General features: G+C 57.2%; 6 protein-coding genes across 6 annotated transcripts; 3 read left to right on the forward strand and 3 right to left on the reverse strand.

Moving 5' to 3' along the window:
- Positions 1–992: 992 nt before the first annotated feature.
- On the reverse strand, positions 993–4110 carry BKA78DRAFT_180959 (NOL1/NOP2/sun family protein). Its single transcript, XM_066883408.1, has 4 exons — positions 4023–4110; positions 3756–3973; positions 1656–3707; positions 993–1603 (listed from the first exon to the last, which is right to left on the reverse strand). The coding sequence occupies exons 1-4, from the start codon at positions 4047–4049 to the stop codon at positions 1192–1194; spliced, it is 2709 nt and encodes a 902-aa protein (XP_066742224.1). The 5' UTR covers positions 4050–4110; the 3' UTR covers positions 993–1191.
- A 548-nt stretch (positions 4111–4658) lies between these two features.
- Positions 4659–5736, forward strand: BKA78DRAFT_332798 (uncharacterized protein; the record flags this gene model as incomplete). The annotated part of the gene is made up of 2 exons (XM_066890017.1): positions 4659–5033; positions 5089–5736. The coding sequence occupies 2 exons, from the start codon at positions 4659–4661 to the stop codon at positions 5734–5736; spliced, it is 1023 nt and encodes a 340-aa protein (XP_066742225.1).
- A 555-nt stretch (positions 5737–6291) lies between these two features.
- BKA78DRAFT_255079 (Reticulon-domain-containing protein) lies at positions 6292–7605 on the reverse strand (the record flags this gene model as incomplete). The annotated part of the gene is made up of 6 exons (XM_066884963.1): positions 6292–6414; positions 6490–6780; positions 6848–7044; positions 7094–7211; positions 7260–7411; positions 7515–7605. Coding segments are annotated over 6 exons (972 nt in total), but the record flags the coding sequence as incomplete, so codon positions are not given.
- A 2251-nt stretch (positions 7606–9856) lies between these two features.
- BKA78DRAFT_181037 (uncharacterized protein) lies at positions 9857–11559 on the forward strand. Its single transcript, XM_066883409.1, has one exon. The coding sequence runs from the start codon at positions 10169–10171 to the stop codon at positions 11426–11428; it is 1260 nt and encodes a 419-aa protein (XP_066742227.1). The 5' UTR covers positions 9857–10168; the 3' UTR covers positions 11429–11559.
- Positions 11560–12702: 1143 nt separating this feature from the next.
- BKA78DRAFT_254632 (uncharacterized protein) lies at positions 12703–13556 on the reverse strand (the record flags this gene model as incomplete). Its single annotated transcript, XM_066884923.1, has 3 exons — positions 12703–12953; positions 13103–13333; positions 13424–13556. Coding segments are annotated over 3 exons (615 nt in total), but the record flags the coding sequence as incomplete, so codon positions are not given.
- A 2067-nt stretch (positions 13557–15623) lies between these two features.
- Positions 15624–16004, forward strand: BKA78DRAFT_297970 (uncharacterized protein; the record flags this gene model as incomplete). Its single annotated transcript, XM_066886843.1, has 1 exon — positions 15624–16004. The coding sequence occupies one exon, from the start codon at positions 15624–15626 to the stop codon at positions 16002–16004; it is 381 nt and encodes a 126-aa protein (XP_066742229.1).
- Between the last annotated feature and the right edge of the window lie 352 nt (positions 16005–16356).

The raw sequence follows: 16356 nt of genomic DNA on the forward strand, positions 1-16356 counted from the left end.
TTCGTGGCAGAGCGAACTAGCACTTAATATTGTTGCGAAAAACAGCGGAGGCTGTGGAGGTACCTACCTGCGTGGGTCTTGAGCAGGTGAGGTAGTGCGGGGCACGCGCATGGCGCAACCGCATCGGGGCGGACGGACGGGGGTGCGCGGGGCGGGGGTCTAACTTCGCCAAACTCTCAACTGCAACTCTAAACGCGACCGACCTTCAATACCGGGAAGCTCCTAAGAGTCTGGCCTTGCGATTACTCGCGCTGTTCGACGAAAGCGTGAGACTGCGGATTGGAAGAAGCTGACGAAAGGACGGAGGTCATGGGACAGCCGTATGCGTGGGCATGAAGCCTCCGCGGACGCTCGCTTGCTTGCCCCTTGGAGTGAGAGCAACCAACCGGTCTGTCTGATGAAATAAGCGTGCCTGACTACTGCGTGTAAGCGGCAAGAGTGAGCACCCAGACTGCCGCTGTAGGGAGGGCCCTGTCCCTGTCCCCAATGATAACGGCCACCGGCTGGTACCGGTAGCGAGCGGGCGGACGCGATGTGATTCGCAGCAGTAATCAGCATCGAGTGCGGCGGCGTCGAGAGGAGACTGGAAAGCTTGGTAATGCGGGCGGAGAGACGGAGGGGCGTCGAGCAAGATGCCGGTCGTCTGGCGAGCACTGCAGCGGACGAACGGGTGGTGGTTGTGGTGGTGGTGGAAATCGATGAGCCTCACAGCAGTGGGTCGCAAAAGAAATGGCATATCCAAAGCGGTGCCTGGCTGGTTGATCACTACTGTCTGTGACTGACGGGTTAGCTCCACGTTGTTACAGGCCAGGAAAAAGCTCTCACTCACCCTTTGTAACCTATGTACTGGGTGTACCAGGTTAGCTGTATGAATCGTCCAAATAACCTAGCCGTTCAGTGACATGTGTCTCGGATGACAGAGTTGAAAGGATATGTGCATGTCTCTATGATTTGGGGGAGAGCAGAGCAGAGCAAGCAGTTTCGAGACAACCTCCAAAGGTACGGAGGGGACCAACTTCGCCGCCGCCGCCCATCGTCAATGTTCGATTGAGAAGAATGTAAAAGAAAAGAAAAAGTGGATAATTCCAAAAATGCAAAGCAAACGCCATCCCTATGCCAGCGACCCAAACTTTTTCCGCCAACCTCCGCTCTCGCCCTAGATCAGGCAAAGATCACGTCAATATTCGAGCATCAAACTGTCGTGTTGACGACGTCGTCGTCCTCGCTGATCTTTTCGCCCTCGGCCTTCGTCTTGGTCGTGTCGGCCTCGTGCTGCTTGCTGGCCTCGAGCTGGTTGTCGACGGCGACGGGCGCAACGTCGATGTCCATGGCTGCGCTGAGCGGCACGCCGCCATCTTCGTTGTCCTCGGTGGTCTCGGGCTGAGCGGCAGCGGCTACATCGGCGGTTGCGGCCTCGGTCGATTCCTGGGCGGTGGTTGTGCCGTTTTGCTGCTGCTCCTGCTGCTGCTTGTTGCGCGGCGAGTTGTCGACGAGCTCGGAGCTGTCGTTGTAGAGGCGGAGCAGCATGGCCTTGCGCTCTTCCTTGGGGAGCATGAGGTTGAGGGACGAGATGCTCCTCCACAGGGGGAGGACGAGGCGTTCCCTATCAAAAGTCAGCATAGCGGCTCTCAGCAGACCTGGCGCGATTCACTCACTTGAAGCCATCCTCGGCGTCGCTGGGCTCCACGCGAAGCACGCAGCAGCCCATGGAAATGTCGCGGGCCCTCTCGCCCACCTCGCCCAGCTCCTTCCACCCGTCGTTGGCCACGCGCGGGAACATTTCCTTGAGCAGCTTGTGCAGCGTGGCGCGCTTGTACAGCCGCACGGTCCTGCTCTCGCCGACCCAGTGCTCGATGATGGGCAGGCCCTCGGACTGGATGCGCCAGCGACAAATGTCCTGACCCTGGGCGTCTTGCTTCATGAACATCTTGACGCCGCAGTGCACAAACTTCATGCCTTTGCCCTCGTTCATGGTAAGAATGTCCTTGGCCAGCGCCGACGTGTAGTAAATGGCCTTGGCCGGGTCGCCCGAGGCATTGCGCACCATGAACCGGTCGCGGGGAAAGCGCTCCGAGATCTCGTAAAACTTGAAGCAGCTTTCCAGGGCTTCGTGGTCGGGTGCGAGGTACTTGAAGGGCTCCTCGTGAGGCTGGCCCCTCTCCCTCCTCGGTGGTTTGGAAAGATTCGTGACGGACCCAGCGACGCCCTCGTCCCTCTCAGCAACAGAAGGAGGTGCGGTGCGCTCTTCCTCAACCTTGACCCTCTTGGAAGAAGAATCCTCAACCTCGGTCTCGTCCAGGCTGCGCTTCGCAGGGGCGGGCGTGGGCTCGCTGGACTCGGCAGCGGGGACGTCTCCGTTGGTCGTTTCTTGCAACTCCTCAGCAGCCTTGATGCCCTCCAGAGGCTCACCATTCTCCGTCTTCTGGTTGATTTCGTCGACAACCTTGGTGATGGGTGCTGGGGTGGCGGTCTTGCTGCCACCAGGGACACCTGCGCCCTCGGGACGAGCCCGAATCTCAGACTTCTTCTCGAGGACAGTGATGAAGAAACCGCCGGTGTCCTGAAGGTGAGGGTATACGCGAATGCACCTATCAAGGGGCATGCGCTCCGCCTCGTTCTCGGTCTTGGGGGGGAACATGCCCTCGACAAGCTTGCTGAGGCCCTCCTCTCCATCCTCCTTCTTCTTGGCCTCGACGTCTTCCCACGAGCTCCACATGCGTCCAGACTTGTCCATAATCTTCCACGAAGTTAGACCAGGCACGCGCTTCAGGCCGGGGAGTTCGTTGCTGCAGTCGATAATGTTCACCTTCTCCATACCACCACAGCGGTCAATGGCGCTTGCGACGACGGCCTCGTTCTCGATGGGGTTCATGCTGCAAGTCGAGTAGACGACACGACCGCCGACCTTGAGAAGCTGGAGCGCGCGGACCAGGATGCGTTGCTGAGTGATGTACAGGCCGAGGCCGTTGCCAGCAGTCCAGTCCTTCCAGACGTTGAAGTTCTTGCGGGCGGTTCCATCTCCAGAGCAGGGAACATCGGCGAGAATGCGGTCAAACTTCAGGTACTTGGCGGGCTGGCCAGCGGGAGAAGGGATCCTGATGGAGGGGAAGAGAGTCGCGTCGTGGTTCGTGACAATAAGGTTTGGCGAGTTGAGGCGCTTGACCTGGTGGACCAACATGTGGGCACGCTTGTTGTCGACGTCGTTGGCAACCAGCAAGCCGGTGGACCTTCCATAGTCCGAGTCGTCGCCTTCGTCGGCAAGGTCCTTTTCGGCCTCCTCCTCGGCGCCATCTGGGCTGAGTTCGCGCTTGAGCTCCGGGGCGAGCTTGCGCAACGCCTTGCGGACGCGCACCTCCTCGCCCAGGTGGATGGCCTCGGCCAACTGAGCCGACTTGCTTCCAGGCGCGGCGCAAAGATCCAGAACCGTCATCCACGGCTTGATGTTCATGAGCAGCGGCGGAATCATGCTGACAATCTCCTGCCTGCTAATGTTGCCGACGGTGGTTTCAGAGACGAGGAACTTTTGGAACGAGGCAAACGGCGGGAACTTGCGAATGACATTCTTGGGCGTCGTCATTTGCCATGCGAGCTTCTCGGGGAACCATTCGATCTGAGTGGGCGGCGGCACGGGCTTGCCTTCGAACGTGACGTCTGTGATTTCGGGAATGTAGTGCTCAATCAGGCGCTTCTGGACGGCGAGGGCGTGGCTATCCCAATCAGCGCGGTGAGTCGCAAACTTGTCCATCTCAACTTACCCTTTGGATCCAGTGAAGCGAAAGCTGTTGGGCAGTTCCTTCTTCAGAGCCGACCAAAAGACCTCGCGCTCCTCCTCGGGGACAATGTTGAGCTCGTTGTAGTACTTTTCAAAGTGCTCGTTCTTCTTCTCAATGTCCTTCCAGTCGGAGCGTCCGTTGTTCGAATATCCTCCTCCGCGGCCACCACGGCCACCGCCGCGACCTCTGCCGCGTCCGCCCTGGAAGCTGTCAGCATGTTTTGTAGAGTAAATCGCGTGGAATACGTACGCCTCGACCTCCGCGACCACGAGCCATGACAACAGTGCGAATTGAAAAGGGGAGGCGTGGGAGCAACTGTGGGGTTGCTTTGGTGAACATGCAGCGTCGGCGGCAGTCGACATTATTTTACCTGCACGGCCACACCCACGGCTAGCGCCCCGCGGCCGGAAAAACCTGCGCCGATGGATCCCTGCAAGCTTAGGAGCATGGGCCAGCCCCAACATGCGAGCTCAGATTTGCATGTGAAGGATTCGACGCCGCAATTTGACGGGTGGCATCCTCTGCAGCTGACAGGACGCCGTCAAAAGTGAGATTCAACACCACAACCTCGCGTAGTATTTTCCCAAAGAGGCAATGGCTAGCTAATCAAGGACTGAGCAATGGGTAGCACAATCGGATCGTGCGCACGGATCTGCTCCAGGGTCTCCGAGCTCCAGCTCGCCCAGAAGCGGCATGGCGTCACCGCAAAGACGCGGAAATGTTGTCCGCGCCGTTTGACTTGTCCATCGACAGTTCAACACTGCCTACCACCACCTATATCATTAGGTTGTTCCACTCATCCTCTCTCTCCGTCCATCCCATCTCCTCGACATCCACGCACTCACCATGATCTCCCCCGCCGAATGGCTCGAAATCGGGCGCAACATGTGGGCGCAGTCCTTCTTCATCCCCGCGCCAACCTACACTGAAGACCACGTCGCCGACCAGACGGGACGCGTGCACATCGTGACGGGCGGGTACACGGGCGTCGGTCTCGAACTCGTCAAGATGCTATACGGGCGCAACGCCACCGTCTACATAGCCGGACGCAGCAAGCAAAAGGCGGCCGTCGCCGTTGCGGCCTGCGAGGACGCGCACCCCACGTCCGACGGCCGCCTCGAGTTTCTGCACCTCGATCTGGCAGACCTGTCGACGATTCCCAAGACGGTCGAGGAGTTTTTGAAGAGGGAGACGAGGTTGCATGTCTTGACGAATAATGCTGGCGTCATGATGCCGCCCAAGGGCAGCGTCACCGAGGAGGTGCGTTTGAGCTCTTCAACCGCTTCCTCTGCTAGTACTGACCGTGATCCCCCAGGGCTACGAGCTCCAGCTCGGCACCAACTGCGTCGGACCCTTCCTACTCTCACACCTGCTGCTCCCCACGCTGCGGCAGACGGCCCTGACCGCGCCGCCCAATTCGGTCCGCGTCACCTGGGGCGCCAGCATCGCCATCGACGGCAGCCCGACGTACGGCGTGGCCTTTGACAAGCGCGGCCGCCCCGTCAAGCACAGCGCCCAGGGACTCAACTACGCCCAGTCCAAGGCGGGCAACTTGCTGCTGGCCGCCGAGTTTGCCCGCCGCTACGGCCACGCCTCGACCGATCAGAACAACCCTGGCGGTCCAGTTGTGAGCGTTGCCTGGAATCCGGGAAACTTGGCGACAGAGCTGACGAGGCACGCGAGTTGGTTTGAGATGCTATGTCTTTCCTGGTTGCTGTATCCGGCCAAGCTGGGTGGTTATACGGAGCTTTTTGCCGCGTGCAGTCCAGAGGTCGGACTGCACAACAATGGGTGCCTCGTGGTACCGTGGGGCCGCTTGTGGCAGCCCAGGAGGAGCCTGCAACAGGCCATGAAGCTGGCCGCTGAGGGCGGCTACGGGACAGCCGAAAGATTTTACAACTGGTGTGAAAAGGAGGCCCTGAGATGGATCCCCGACAAGGACAAGGGAGTCATGGTAGGATAAGTAAAAGGCATTTCAATGATTGTATGAGACATCGCTGCATAGACCGTCAAGAACCGAGGCGGGAAAAAAACTCGCTCAAATCCATAGTGAAGTTGAAGAAGACAGAGAGCTGCGAGTATCAACCCCCTTCAAAGGAACATGCATTCAGTCTACCCCGATTACCGCCGGCAAACCCCAACGGCCTCTGTACTCGCTCCTTCAGTGTTCACTTCGACTCCCCAATACACAGCTACCCCATCAAACGCTCGCTCAACTGCTCCAGCAACGTCGACCAAAAAGCAAACGCCATGCAAAAGGACGAGGGCCACGTGCAAAGAAATGGTCATGTTGAGGTAAAGGAAGGAGACTTTTTGCCGAAGAAGGAAAAGGTAATTGAGTACAGCAGCGGTTGCTGCAGGTATTCCACATGAGAAAAGAGAAGAGCGGGTACGGAGATGGCAGTCCGCTTCCTTCGTCCACCGTCAAGATCCGTTCAACTTGGTTGCAAAAGCAATTGCACTGTGGCGCTCGCCAATTGTAACCAGTCTCGAGCTTCAGCTACACAGGGGTAGCTGCTTAAATGGCAGGAACTGGCTCAGCAACAGCACCCTCAGACGCGGGCGCGTGCTCGGCCGCCTTTGGCTCCTCAGTCGGGGCGACGGGGAACTCGGGCTGCTTGACAATTTCGGGCTCCGCAGGCTTCTCCGCCTCAGCAGGGGCCTTGACCTGCTCCATGCTCGGCTTGGAGGTCTGGCCACGAGAGGTGGCAGAGACGGCCCTGTTCTTTGCCTGGCCGATCATCTCCTGCGCCTTGACGCTGTATTCCTGCGCATAAGTCTTGAACTGCTTCTGCGCAGTCGTCGCGTGCTCGTTGGCCAGAGTCTTGAGCTGCTTGGCTTGCTCGTTGAGCATGTCGTTGGTCAGACGGAGCTGCTCGTCAATGTACTCCTTGTTCTGAATGTAGACGAGGGGACCGAGGTAGACGAAAGTAGTCGCAATCAGGCTAAGACCCCAGAGCGGAAGCCACTTGATCAGGAAGTACGAAATAAAGGACGCCACACACGCCTAGTCAAGCCGATCATGTTAGCGCCAGCCCTTTCGATAGTTTTGCTCCCTGGATTTTGGCACTCACAGAAACGGTGACATAGATGTTCTCGGCGAATACGATGCGCTGGAACTCGATGATGAAGAAGTTGATGAGCTGCTCGAGGTCGTCCGTGAAGCGCTCGAGGGACTCTTTCCTGATCATGTAGTACTTGCGGGGGCGCATCTGAGAGGCCAGGCCATTGCCCAGAACGCTCTTGCCGGCAACCTCGGCGATGGCGGTAGCTGTAAGAGAGTCAGAGGTGTCCCAAAAAAGCTTGACAGCTTCACGTACTTCCAAGAATGACCCAGAGCAGCTTGAAAATGTAGCGGACAATGTTGAGGTAACGGGCGGCGAAGATGAAGAGGATAGAGAGGGCAAAGGAAATGCCAGTGGCGCGAGGGTTCTTCCACTGGTTCTTGTTAGCCTGAGACGGAGCTCTGGGGCAGGAGAAACGCACGCTGAGGAGCCTGTAGAACATGGAGTGGTAGTGGGTGAGGTGCTGGCCGGTAGCGGCGGGCGTCTCGGGAGTGCGACGAGAGCTGGCGAGATCACCAAATTCCGACTGAGTCTTGACGGCCTCCGACTTGATGTTTTGAGCGACAGGGCCTACTGTGGGTTAGAAAGTGCGTGTGGTATTTTTGGCGCGGGCGCTGGGGTCTGTCGCGTGGTCAGCCTGAGAAGCGGGATTTGAAGTCGAGAGGGGTTGCGCAACATACCTCACCGTTGATGGCCTGCTGGGTCAAGGGGTGGTTCTGAACAGAGTCCATGGCGGATTGGGCGGCTTTGTCGAGAGTGTCAGAGGAGATGTCTGAGGTCGAGAGAAGAGGGATGGTGGTGTGGGAGGGCAGATAAGGAAACTGTAAAGCACGAGCGTTAGCTGCCGCTCGGCGACCGGGGTCAAGCCAGATGGTCCAACGCCAGACGCACCTTACTGGTTACGGCCGAGCTCTTTGCATTCTGGATTGCTGAGCTGCCGTTGGCGTCGCTGGCCTCGCTCTCATTGATCTCAGGCTGGAGCGGCTGCTGGAAGTGCATGGGATCGAGATCGACATTGTGACTGCCAGCAATGTCGGCAGGCGTCGGAATTTGCGGCGGTTGCTCGTCGAAAGACATGGCGCGCAGGGGGAGAGGAGGGTTGTCAAAGGATGAGAAGGTTGAGGGAGAGTGGTGTTGAGGTTGACGGAGAAGAAGCAGTCGCAGACGCAGAAGCAACAGTGGGCAAGATTTCAGGTCGCGCGACCACCCGGACTCTCCACCCACATCACACACAGCCCGCTCGGCTATGACGAAACTCCCCCGTAGCGCTAAGAGCGCACGTCACCCCTTCCAACTTGTTGTTCGACTGGCCCCCTCTCGACCGACAATGACACCCTCGCCATTGGTCTGCTCTCTACCCGCCAGCCTGTCGTGCATCGTGACTTTTGCCGCTGCAGCTTCTCACAACATGCTGAAATAGTCCACGTCGTCTGCGCCCCCTGACGCATACCCCTGAGCCTTTGACCGTGGCTTGCAGCTTCATTCTCGGCGATTCTCCCAGCATCTCCTCCGACGGACGACAACAAAGAAAAATATACAATGCCCCATATACACACGAAGAGTCATCGAGACCATTGAACAAGGTCGTCGGAGAACTGGTTTCCAGCCAAACGTCGTACAACGTCATGACGTTCCCATTGCGACACCTCGGCTTGACGCCACAAGCTGTGGCACACGCGCCCAGCCTTGTATTTTCAACATCTTGCAGTTCTTTTGGCTGTCGAAGTGGGAACAGGTCGTAAGCCTGCCACTTCTGCCTCGTGTTTTCTCCTTTCTCTCGAATATTCGCGCCTTTTTTTTTTTTTTATAGGAGCAACTCCACTTCTCGCTGCGGCAAATCTTGCTTGGGTACAGACTTTGCATCTATTGCGAACTCGAGTTTTGTTGTGAATGCGGTCAACTTCCTCTTTCTCCGTTTTTCCTATCATCCACTCCCGTTCGACGACCACCAGCCGGTCTCGCCTTTGCGAAAATAAACCGCTCAGAACATGCTACCCACGGCGGGCGGACTACAAGTATGAAATTGCTGAACCCGATGCTTGAAGAGGGGTGGCTATGACATCATCCAAGACCAAGCCAAAGACCGTTAGATACCCGCCGGCAGCTAATATGGACCCCTGTTTCCGCATCTTCCTCTGAACTTTGGACCCTTGGACCCTGTCTCACCAACTCATCTGCACAGATGCTAGATTTGAAGATACAGAAGCTCAAGTAAAGACTGGATTTCACAGGAGCTGACAAAGTGGTTTGGCCGCCGACCACCTGCATGTTCTCATCACGAAGGGAGCTCAACGCCCATCTCTCCACAGGGGTTTGTGACCTCTCGACAGAAAAGCTCCACCGACTTTGCCTGTCTCCCATCTTTGTTGACACTCGCTCATTCGACTCGCAGGAACGGGAGAAACCCCCGAATGGTGCTAGTCTCCGATACCGAGGATCAGTTTTCCGAGATCCGCGAGTAGGGTTCAGCCAGCGTGTCGGGACGAGATGGCGATGTGATCGTTCCTTGGAATCCTTGGAAATTTTCCAGTTTGCGGCAGGCGCTGGTTTACTCGTCTTGGCTGTTGCTGACGACGAGTAGGTTCAAGAAATGCCCGGAAGCTGTGGATAGCGGCATCAGCATTTTTCCCAATCCTACACTGACACATAAATGGGGTACATATTTCCCCAAAACGCCGTCTCGCGGCACAGACTTTGTGATTGAGCAAGATCATCTTTGCCTTTCAATGCACTTTTCGCTGCCTGAGGCTTTCGATCAACTACATAAATGCGTCGGTAGCTCTGGTCCAATCACACAACGACTTGGTAGAGTTTTCTGCAATAGCTAACTTTGGACCCTGAATATGGAGATCTCTACAACTTCGGCACTCGGATGAGTTTGTGGTCGGCAACGAGTCAGCGACAAGACTCTTGGTAAGGTACGATGTTTCTACTTATTCTTCCGCTGCAGGTGCCTACATTGGTCCAAACGCTCGGTGCTTCAGATTCCTGTACAGCCCGACTGACAGAGGACAAGATGCCCGAGCCTACAGTACATATAGATTTCGTCCGGCCGGCAGAGGCTCTTTCTACTGACTCTGGAAATGTTTACCCTACCTCAAGGACTTTTGTCTCCGCAATTCTATTTTTTCAAACTTTGCTGCAGCGAGAGGTCCCAAATTCCAATTTTGGGCTGCAGGCGCGAGCCAACATCCACGTCAGCCCTGCGACATCCCTGCAACAACGATTGATTCGCCAACACCACGCGACTCTTAAGTCGATTGACGCTGTGGACACTGATCACTCCCTTGCCTCTCAAACAACGGAAAACCACCTTCACCACCAGCCCTCATGGGCGCGCTTTGCTTTTTGTTCGACTCTGTCCTCTGCCCCTTCACCGAGTTTCTGAAACGCAAGCCGCAGCAAAACGACAGCACATGGGAAAGCTCCATCCTCGAATTGACGTACACGACGTCTCTGGAAGAAAAACAAACAAAAGCCACCACGCCGAAGGCGCAAACGCCAACCCGCCTCGCCTCTCACTCCACCACCAAATCACATGCTGACACCACGACCACCGACGCCAGAGGCCGGCTCCCTGCATACACCACGACCAGTCGACAGCCACTCCAGTACACGCTCATAACTGGCTCGCCATTCTCGCCCGCTGCCCGAAAAGTCCTCATTGCTCTTCACGAAAAACACCTCCCGTACACGATCCGCACCGACGTACCCTGGACCGCCCCCGGTGCCGTCCCTACAATCCCGACCACTCTCATCGCACGCCCGCCGTCGCCCTCTCCCTCTACGTCTTCCACCTCGTGCTCCTCCTACCCGCCCTCTCCCCCCACCACCTTGGCCTTGCTGGTCCCACCCGCCGGCCTGACGCACGCGCTTCCGATCCACGACTTCCGGCCCCTGCTGGCTTACCTGGAGGCGTCGCAGCGCAGAGACAGCGCAAACGCGGACGGAACTGAGCATGCCGCTGCGACTACGCCGCCGCTCGTGGCGACGCGCCCGGAAGACGAGCGCTGGGAGCGCCACATCGAGGCGCTGGCGGACGGCGTCACCGAGACACTGATGCTGCTCGCGTACGCAGATGCGTGTCCGCAGACACCAACCGCCAGAACAGACAGCAGCAGCGGCGGGGGCGGCGTCGGCGGCGTAGCCAACGGCACGTACCAGCACCTATGGCAGCAAAAGATGTGGCACAAGGTGGACGAGGGACTGCGGCGGCTCGAGGCGGTCGTCCGCGAAGTGGGCGCGGACGGGCACGCGGTGTTCCTGAACGGCGAGGGCGGCGACTTTGGCGTCGCGGACCTGGTCGTGGGCGTGCTGGGCGGGCTGCTGGACGCGTGGGCGCGGGGCGACGTCGTAGTCGGCGGCGAGGGCGTCGCGACACTCGCCGGCTGGCGCGCACGCTTTGCCCATCTGGCCGCCTTCGTCGCCGGCCTGGAGCGCCGCGATAGCTTCAAGAAGACGAGGACGCTCCGCGTCGAGGTGCGGCTGCAAGATCTGCTGGATGAGGGTGATCCCAAGAAGTCATCAGATGCGGATGGCGACGACGACGACGTTGAAGTGCCGAGACGGGTGGTGCTCGTCTCTGACTGAGGGACGCAAGGTTAAGGTTGGCAGCGCTCGCTCGGAACGAGGCGGTTGGGCGCGGATGTTTCTCAGCCTTTACCAAGCACCAAGGCTTGTTGGTCGTCCTCCCGTCGTCAGTTCGTCGGGCACGGATTTACTCTCTCGATAGTCTTTCGCCGGACCAAGAAAGCTAGATGCTTTGGGATCGAGCGGGCCTCTCACAACAAAAGGTCTGGAGTCGTCGCGTTTCTGCGCACCCTATTCGTGGTTCTCCTACGAGTCGCACCGGATGGACTGCCTGGCACGCTCGCATCGGGAGAGATTGCCTCAGGGGCATGGTGGTGCATGCATAGTGCATGGCGTGGAGCATGTTGGGAGTTGGGGTTCGCTGGGGCACCCTTTTTTCAGTGGATCCAATGGGTGGCATACATACAGTAACCGCCCAAATGATGAAACGAATGAACTACGTACTCGCATCCATCCAAGACAGATGAATGATGGTCATCACTCCCATTCCCGCTTGCTCCAACAGTGCAACTCACAGTGTCAGCCTGAGGCACCTCCGCTTCGCAGCCGATCACTCCCTAGGCGTCTACGTTCACTGCTCAGGATTCTGACTAGGTATGTCGAGCGAGGCTCCATGTAGCTGATCACTCCCTGTCTGTCTGCATTGATACTTGTGATTTTAAACATGTCCGGCGCGCTTTGCAGTTGGTCACTCCCTAGGCATCTGCATTGGAGCTCGGGCTTTTGACCATGTCCCGCACAATCACACCACCACCACCCTCCAAGGCTCAGCCGGCCGCAAAAGAAATGGCTACTCCAGGGCGAGATGGGATGCTTGAGTGCTCCCTATGACGATCCTTTTAAGTGCTCAATCGTCTCAGTCTTGGGGGAGTAAGTTGTTTTTGATCACTCCCTGTATACATCTGAACTCAGAAATTTGGGTGAGGTCAAGTCACGAAACAACCAAGTCGAAGGATATAACGATAGGGAGCATTCGAGCACCCCGTCATAGAGTTGGCTATCTCTTTTGCGAAATGCGACCCGCTGGAGAGGCATGGTAGCAAAAGGTGTGGCACACAAAGGAGCCTGGACAAGAGGATGCAGCTAAGCAGAAGCCGTAGAGCAGGAGAAAACTTCCCATGTCAAAATGTACGCATCGAGGGGCCATTCAAGCTTAGGTACACACTCGACACAATCATCTACCAAATCATTCCCACGGTATCCCAAGTCACAGTCATACTCACACTCTCCCCCCAAACCCATCCCTCCCCCCTTGCCCCTTCCCCTCCATCCCCCTACGGCAACTCACTATAAATAGTATCGCCCTCGACAGGCGGCTGGACAAAGTCGCGGGGTGCGGGCTCGGGGATCTGGTGCCTGCGGGCCCACTCGCGGATGGCGTCGAAGTTGCGGCACGTGTGGCGGGTGTTGAAGTCGACGTAGGCGAAGGGCTCGTCGGCCGGCTTGAACCGTACCCACACTTGCCCCATCACCCCGACGTCCGTGTTGCACATGAGTGTTTGCCGCAGGTTGTCTAGGCAGTGTGCTGCGGAGGGAGGGTGTGTGTGGTTAGAGGGGTTGTTGCTTGAAGATGTGCTTGTGGAAGGAGAGGGGACGTGTTGTGGTGGTTGTGCTTTGCTTTGCTTTGCTTTGCTCTGCCTTTATGTTCTTGTGGAGGCGCTAGGTACTACTCACTAACGTGCTTCCGAACGACCTCGTCCGAATTGACCCAGGCGCCCTCGCGCTTGCCATGGTAGTAGTCGTAATTAAAGTAAAGGCCCTGCCGCAAGAGGTTCAAACAATGCAGGTCGTGCAGGCCCTGGACGTTTGCGACGAAACCGCCGCCGTACTTGTCGCGCACTTTGACCTGGTCGGGGAGCAGGTTGGACCTGGCGGCCTTCTCGGGCGGCACGACGAGGGCGCGGTCTGGCGTTGCGAATGGAAATGTCAGTCAACGAAGGAGAAAAAGACGTCGTTGGTTTTGGGGCTGGGGAATGAGGCGGAGAGTCGACGCACAACCAACGCCCAGAGACTCCCATGCTGCGTCGACCTCTGGCCCGGGGCCTTTTCGAAAGACATTTTCTTTCATGAGCGAGCCGTTGAAGCGGATCGTGCTGAACTCTACTCCCAGCTCGTCAACGATTGGAGCTGTCGGCTGTCAGTTAGCACCCTAGGCATCGGTCCAAGGAGTTGTCGACGACCTACAGTACTCCGAGATTTTGCTCATGACCGACTGCGGGTCCCGCGACTGGCGGACCCCTATCAACGCGCCGGCGAACCCGGCAAAGCAAAACGATGCTACCCACATAGCGACGAGAGACGACAGGGGCCAGCTTGTCGTCTTGTTCCTGGGGCCGGGAGAGCCATCAGCGTCTGGGAGCAGCCGCTCATCGTCTTCCCCCTTCGTGTTCTCGTCCATGCTGAGGCGCGAGTATTTCCCAGCCATAACAATTGATTGTTCTCGATGTCGAAGCGAGATGGAGAAAGAGTTTCGACGGAGACAATGGCGGGGGGCTTCAAAGATTGGGAAAAAGAAGCATCAGTAGAAACAGAGGTCCGAGGTCCAGCAAAGCGTTCGCGTCAGTGGCAGCGCCCGCTTGGAGTCACAAACCCGCTTTCGTGCCATGCTTGTGCCTTTCAGCTCGACAGCCTCACGCCGCTCGACCACATGCCCCCGAGTGGTGTTGCGGATTCTCGAATGCAACCTTGGAGCTTCTTCGAACGTCGTCCAAGCGGCTGTTCGGGACGTGACCTAAGAATAGACGCGCGCCGGCTGTGGTACACTCTCTTTGTGTTAGGCCGGGCCTTGGGACGATGTTCCGCATGCTGACCACTGACCGCATGGGTTTCGACAAGGCTTGCTTTTGTGTCTGTCAGAGTTTGGACTGCAATTTTCCAAAAGACGCATGGAAACAGGACAAAAGGAGGGGAAAGAGAAGCTTTTCCGGCGTGTGGACAGATGACAGGTCAAGTCGCACTCTTAGGGCCCAGTCAGTCAGTACTGCGCAAACAACCCCAAGTACCATGAGCTCTGACAGCGCAAACAAACCGACGTGAGATTTTCACAAAGGCGCAAACAGAGAAAGCAGGATGGATATGCCAGCCTCACGTACCAGATGGCAAAGCTCCAACCATGCCATAAACAGCGTGGTGTCAAGCTCAAAAAAGAGCTATAGCGATGGCACTTTTGCATTAGCGCGTTTTCCTGGTCGGGCAGTTGGGGGCTCCGCCTTGTCATACCTCGCGGAGGCGTATTCTTTGTCTCAACACAGCGCGACGGATTTGATGTCATCAGTCGTAGGAGCCTCGGAACTCGACAGCGGTGGTCTGACCCAGAACATCACCGGCAGCTGCGCGGAGAGTATTTCTCAGATTCCTCAATGGTACAAACCGTCACTCCGCCTGACGAAGGAATCGTGTGGTCGTTGCACAGACCCAGGCAACACGACGACCTCATGGCTTGCCGACAAGGCAGTTCGGGGGCGGGCGGAGCAACTCCGATGTTTGGTACCAAATTCGCGCAACATACGGCAAATCTTGTCATCTTGAAGTCGCAGAGCGTACGCATTGGGAGCATTCGAATGCCTAGATGTCAAAAGACTTGGCCGTTTGAGCGAGTAGAAGGATTGCTACAGGGAGCATTCAGGCAGCTTGCCACCGAGAGACTTAGTCGTTTGAGCGTAGAATAGGATGGACACAGGGAGCATTCAATCGCCTTGCCACCGGAAGACTTAGTCGTTTGGGCCCAGAGTAGGATGGGCACAGGGAGCATTCAGGCAACCCAGCACCGCCTTGGAGTTGCCATGACATCTGTGGAGGCGTGGGGGCATGCAGCCGAGGCCCACAAACATCAAGGTACGTACGTGGATTGCTTCCTTGGGCGTCTGGGTTGTATCTCGAGGTTTCTTGTGCAGCTTGTACCTGGGAGCGTTACATGGAAAGACGTGCTGGCTGACCAAACATCAGGCACAAACTCGGAGACATGTCGAGCGCTTACACCAAGGATGCTCAAGCCATCAGCGGGATACCAGGAGTCGAGGCTGTCGAAGGCACGCAGGATCCTTTGGAATCGTGAAGACCCTTGGGGGAAGTCGAGCACCGGCGAGGTGTATAAAGTCGAGCAATTCCCATCGCTTTGCCGGATCAGATCCACAACCAAGCCTGAAAGCTCAATCTACTGACAATCTTCTCAATCTTTCTGCTCCAATCAGTCATCATGTTTCTCGTCAACATCCTCGTGGGTCTCTTGGCCCTAGGCTCCATCACTGACGTCCTTGCGGCTCCCGTCGAAGCCCGCGCGGTCCAGGATGTCGAAAAACGCGAACTTTACGGCGAGTACCGGCCGTACGATTCTTACGGGGACTATTCCAACATCGAGAAGCGCGCTCCGAAGCCCGAGCCGGTCCCTGAAGCTGCTCCCGAAGCGGCAGATGCTGAGGAGGGCACCGGATATGGTTCTTACATCCCCTACTCTGACTATAAAAATTATTCTCCACCACCCCAGTACGAAAATTATGGTGTGTACCATAGCTACATTAAGGAGAAGCGTGGCCCTGAGGCTGTTGCGGAGCCTGCGCCTGTGCCCGCGACTCAGTAGCTCAAGTCGGCACAATGCTCTGAGGCGAGGTGGTTTTAGGTGAGTTCTCCTCAGAAGGAAGGAACCAAGGAGTGCGCCTGACAGAAGTGGCAGCAGAGCACAGTTGACAAAAAGAATTTCAACTCCAAGGCGAGGTGCTCGAATGCTCCCTGTGGTCGTCTCGTCGGACTTCATCGTTTGGCGATCTCAGTGCTCCGCATCAGCTCAAATGTCGGTCATCGAGTCTTGGAGTTGACGTTTCTTTCCTTCCTCGCCTTGCAGTGGTCAGCGTCGTCAGACTTGGCGGAATCCTGAAGCGCAGCCAATCATTTTGTTTGTTGTGTTGAACGGGCGGACAGATTGTACCTGGCAC

Source organism: Phyllosticta capitalensis, assembly GCF_038381095.1.
Source record: "Phyllosticta capitalensis strain CBS 128856 chromosome Unknown BKA78scaffold_8, whole genome shotgun sequence".
Lineage (NCBI taxonomy): Eukaryota > Fungi > Ascomycota > Dothideomycetes > Botryosphaeriales > Phyllostictaceae > Phyllosticta > Phyllosticta capitalensis.